General features: G+C 50.3%; 1 protein-coding gene across 1 annotated transcript; it reads right to left on the bottom strand.

The window, feature by feature from the left end:
- Window positions 1-1144: 1144 nt before the first annotated feature.
- Window positions 1145-3806, bottom strand: MAP10 (microtubule associated protein 10). The gene has a single exon (XM_058835524.1). It carries the CDS (start codon window positions 3783-3785, stop codon window positions 1236-1238), a length of 2550 nt encoding a protein of 849 aa, XP_058691507.1. The 5' UTR covers window positions 3786-3806; the 3' UTR covers window positions 1145-1235.
- Between the last annotated feature and the right edge of the window lie 824 nt (window positions 3807-4630).

The raw sequence follows: 4630 nt of genomic DNA on the forward strand, positions 1-4630 counted from the left end.
AAAGGTAAACACAGGCTCTTGCAGTAAAGTATATGGAAAATTACAGTGAGAAATGACAAAGTCAGATTGTATGTTATAAAGAAAAGAGGAGTGGATAAATCTGTTATTTAACCCTGCGGATAACTGTCTTAATTGACGAAATAGTTCAGAATGTAAAGCTGACAGAGGAGATGAACTACTCAAAGAGAAGGGAAAGGAGGATACATGAGATGAAAAACTAAAGCAAGAATTCAAGTCAAAAAACATCTCTAAATTTTGTAATTGGCATATGGACTCTAGAAAAACCTCTGCAGTTAAACAGAAGACATTAAGTTCAATGATCAAACTGGAAGCCATTAAAAGCAAACCTGAAATCAAAAGCAAACATCAGTGCAACTGTCTTAATGGCAAAGGAGACATGGGAAGTTTCTCATTACCTTGCATCTTTATATCATGACATAATAAGCTTGCTTGTTCCAAGCTTCTGGACTGTGGGTGCTGACCCCACCTCTTTCCCCAGAGTCAGAGAATGCAATCAGGGAGTTGTGAAGCATTGAAGATTTACTGTGCTCTTCCCTACTCCTTGTACACCCTTAGTCTTCAAGGTCAAGTAACTTCCATCCACCTCTTAAAGCTTTCCCAGATTCCATAGATTTACTATCACAAATAATTCTTACACTATTCTATAATAAATTTTGAAAATCTGACTTAAATGAAACCTAAGAAACTGTAGAAGGGCTCATCCTGTTCAAGTCACTGTATTTAGTGATGGAAAAGGGAAACAAACATACCAACTAGCTGATAAAATTCTGTGTTGCTACTGGCTGTGACTGTATGTTTTAAGTAACTATTTCTAATGAAAGGAAAGCTTGGAACTTTTCAGGAGGAATAAAACCTTCTGTTTGGTCAGGAATTAATTTTGTACTTGGCTGTTCTGGTAGCATGTTATTACTTCTAGCCTGGACTACTTTTGTGGGTAATGACTGCTTTTGCTGCTTCTGTCTTAATTTCTCCTTTGACAGTAAATTATGTTTCATATGCTGTTTGGATTACTTTTGGGTTAAGATAATGACACTGAAGTCAGGCTGTAGACACCGTTTGTTAGAGATTCAAACAGTAGTTTATTTTTAAAATCTCATAACTAAATTCACTGATATAATAAATGTGCATGATAAAATCTTAAATTAGCTTGCACATAGTGCAACTAAATGTAACAGGATTTTCAAAGTTTAAATATTGTATCTTAAAACTTAAAATTACATTGTATATCCTGGGAGCTTGTTTATTACAAGTTCACTGATGTCTTTGTACTCATTAGGACCATGTAGTTTTTCCAGAAAATCATCTTCTTTGTCTGACATGCTGTTTTCCAGGACACTAAGTTCAAGATCAGACATGTTAGATGGCAAGTAAGAGCTAACTTGAGTTACTGACTGCTTTTGTCCTGTAGAGGTCTGCCCCTTTCCTATATTCAGATCAGTATCAGATTTAACTTGTTTGCTTCTCAGTGTAGATATTTCTTTAATATGTTGATCACCCCTGTTCTCTTCCTTACTCATCTCTTGGGCTTTCTGCTCTTCATCTAATAATGATGCCTCCATCTCAGCAAGGTTAAGTGAATCAGCAGATTCAGCACTAGTTCCTGTGCTGGTTTTAAAGTCACAGTTTCTCCTCAAAGACTGGACTGGAGATGAAGCTGAAGGAACTGGCACAAGATCTGAAGTACTTTGAGCTCTTTGACTTGTCTTTGAAATTCTGGACCTGCTGGATTCTGGCTCTGTATCTGACCTATCTTGCTTTAGTCTTTCAAGCCACAGAGGTTCAGGACTGCTGTCATGAAGTTTCGAGTCTCTGCCTGTACACTCAGCACTGGTGAAATCTTCTGAATAAACTGTGTTCTCCAGACTAGCAACGAAGTCATCAGAGTATATGAATTCAGAGTTGTTTTCAACACTCCTGCTGGGGCTTAGTTTATGACCACTTACAACAGAGACATCATCAGGCTCCATGGTTTTACGATGGATTAACTGTATTGCATCATTGTAACTTCCTTTTGCATTAGCATCCGATGGGAATGCTGCTGGGACTTGGGCTTTTGCATACTTTTCCTGATGAGCAGATTTTAACACAATTTCCTCTGGTAAGGGGGCTGTAGTTATTTTGTAAGGACGTTCCTCACTTGCAGTTGAATTGTTCCTGGATAGACTTGCAATAGATTGTTTCTGCAGGCCAGGGGACACATCTCCTGCAACAGAAATTGGCTCAGAGAGAGCACTGTTTTCTAACGAAGTCTGAACAGTTTTATCCAACTGATTATTCCGCTTTGATCTGCCTCCCGTGCTACAATGCCTGCAAGACACCATATGCTGTTCTTCAGTATTTCTGACCAGCTTTCTCTTGGATAAGGGGCTTCTCTCTCTCAGCATCTCAATTTGCTTTTTTCTGTACTGCTCCCTCCTTTCATGAATTATCAGCTTATCCGGGTTGGTCTGCTGCAGTCGTAGCCTCAGTGTATTTGTCAGCCCATATAACAATTTCTTTCTGGGAGGTCTATTCTCCTTAACTTTGCAGTTCCTTTCACAGGCTGGCTGTCCCTGGGACACAGCTTTCTTGGGTCTGCCCCCAGCCCCTGAAGACCCTGGGGAGATGGCCTTATGACAGCCCTGTTTAAACTGAGGGCTCGTGACTTCACTGCTCCGGCCAGGCTCCACAGGTGTCTCTGCAGGCTTGACGGCAGTGGAACGACTGGGGGACCGTGAGGCCGCATCCCCATTCTCCGGGACTTGGTAGGGCCAGGCAAGATGGGGATGGACAGCAGCAGCAGCAGCAGCAGCAGGCACAGCGCTGCGTGTGAGCACCGACAGCTCCGCCAGCAAGGCACTGAGTAGCGGCAGCTGCACCAGGGTGTTGTGGAGATGTCCCTGGCTGGCGGGGTGCAGCAGCGAGGGCCCAGCACTGGGACGTGGTGGGCTGTGGCCCTTGTCCTTCTGCTGCGGTTTCTGGGGCTCGACATGCTCCCACTGCCCCATTGCTGCTGGCTTCCGCTGAGGCTCAGCCGGCTCACGGCTGTAGTAGAGCAGCGGAGGGCAAAAGACATTGCCTTCCAGCTGCTCACTCTCCTCTTCCTCCTCCTCCTCTTCCTTCTCCTCCTCCTCGTCGTCTCGCGGTTCAGGGGTGCTGGCAGGCGGTGTGGCAGTGCGGGGGCTGGCGGGACTGGCCTCAGCCAGGCTGCTGAGGCGGTAGCTCAGGACCAGCTCCCCGACGGGGCGGCCCGCGGTGTCCCGCAGAGCGAAGCGGCCGCGGCGGCCGCAGGAGGAGGGCGCCCCGGGCCGCTGCAGCAGCTCGGCGGCGGGGGCCAGGGACACGGCGCAGCTGCCGAGGAGACGGGGGGGTCCCGAGGCGAGCCCGGCGGGCAGCGCCAGGAGCAGGGCGCGGAGCGGGCGGCGGCGGAGCGCGGCGAAAAGCGTGTCCGGGCGCCAGCGGAACAAGCAGCGCTTGCCGCGCCCGAAGGGAAAGAGCTGCCCCGGCCGCAGAGGCGGCGCGGAAGCGGCGGGGCGCAGCACGAGGGTAGGGAAGTCCAAGAGGCGCAGCGCCACGGCCGGGTGTTCCGCGGGCTCTGGGAGCTCCGCGGGCCCCGACTCCGCCATCCGCAGCGCCTCCACCAGCAGCTCCAGCGCGAACAGCCCCTCCATGCCGGCCAGCGGGGCCCGCTCTCGCGAGAGGCCCGAGGATGTGCGGGGGTGCAGGCGAGGCGGGCCGCTCTCTCGCGAGAGTCGCGCGGCAGCACGGCTGCCCGTGCGGCGCATCCGGGAGCCGCCGCCTGGCGCGGGCCCTGAGGGGTGCTCGGCACCGCGCCCCGCCGGCGGGCCGAGGGCCTCCAACAACCGGGTTGGCCGCCTGCCCTGGTGGCTGGGTCGGGGGCAGCGGTCACAGCCCCAGGTGCTCCCTGGTATCTGCTCACAAGCGCCAGGTGTGTTGTGGCAGCAGCCGTCGTGTCCCTGCCCTCGGCTCTGAACACCTTGGTCGTGTGGTGACCACTGTTGTTTTCCAGGGACAGGAGCAGACGCGGGATGGGGCCTGTGCTCCATCAGGCTGCAGGAGGTGTTTGTGGAGGCATTGAGGGACCTTGAACTGTTCACACCTTCACAGAATGACCGAATGAATTGGGTTGGAAAAGACTTCTGAGATCATGAAGTCCAATCTTTGACCAAACCACCGTTATCAACCAGATTGTGGCACTCAGTGCCATGTCCCGTCATGCCTTAAACACTTCAGGGATGGTGACTCCATCAGCCCCCTGGCCAGCCCATCCCAATATCTAATCACCCCTTCTGTGAAGGAATTCTTACTAATGTCCATCTAAGCCTCTCTTGGCACAGATTAAGACTGTGTCCTTTTGTCCTGTCGATAGTTGCAGCCTGTTTCTGCTCCAAGAGAAGCATGGGCGTCTGTGTCAAGGGCTGTATACTGAAGAGTCTCTCCACAGTATCTTGGATATACATTGATAAACTCATATTTTCTCTCCTGTCTGCATGTAAAGTGGGAGCTGAAGTGAGCACATTTGTGAAGAATTTCACTCCTCAGCCTCCTGCCTGGCAAAGAGAGTGCCCTTCCCTCTCTGGCTGTCCTTCCCTTACACCACAGTCTCCTT

Source organism: Poecile atricapillus, chromosome 3 (genome assembly GCF_030490865.1).
Source record: "Poecile atricapillus isolate bPoeAtr1 chromosome 3, bPoeAtr1.hap1, whole genome shotgun sequence".
NCBI classification, from domain to species: Eukaryota; Metazoa; Chordata; class Aves; order Passeriformes; family Paridae; genus Poecile; species Poecile atricapillus.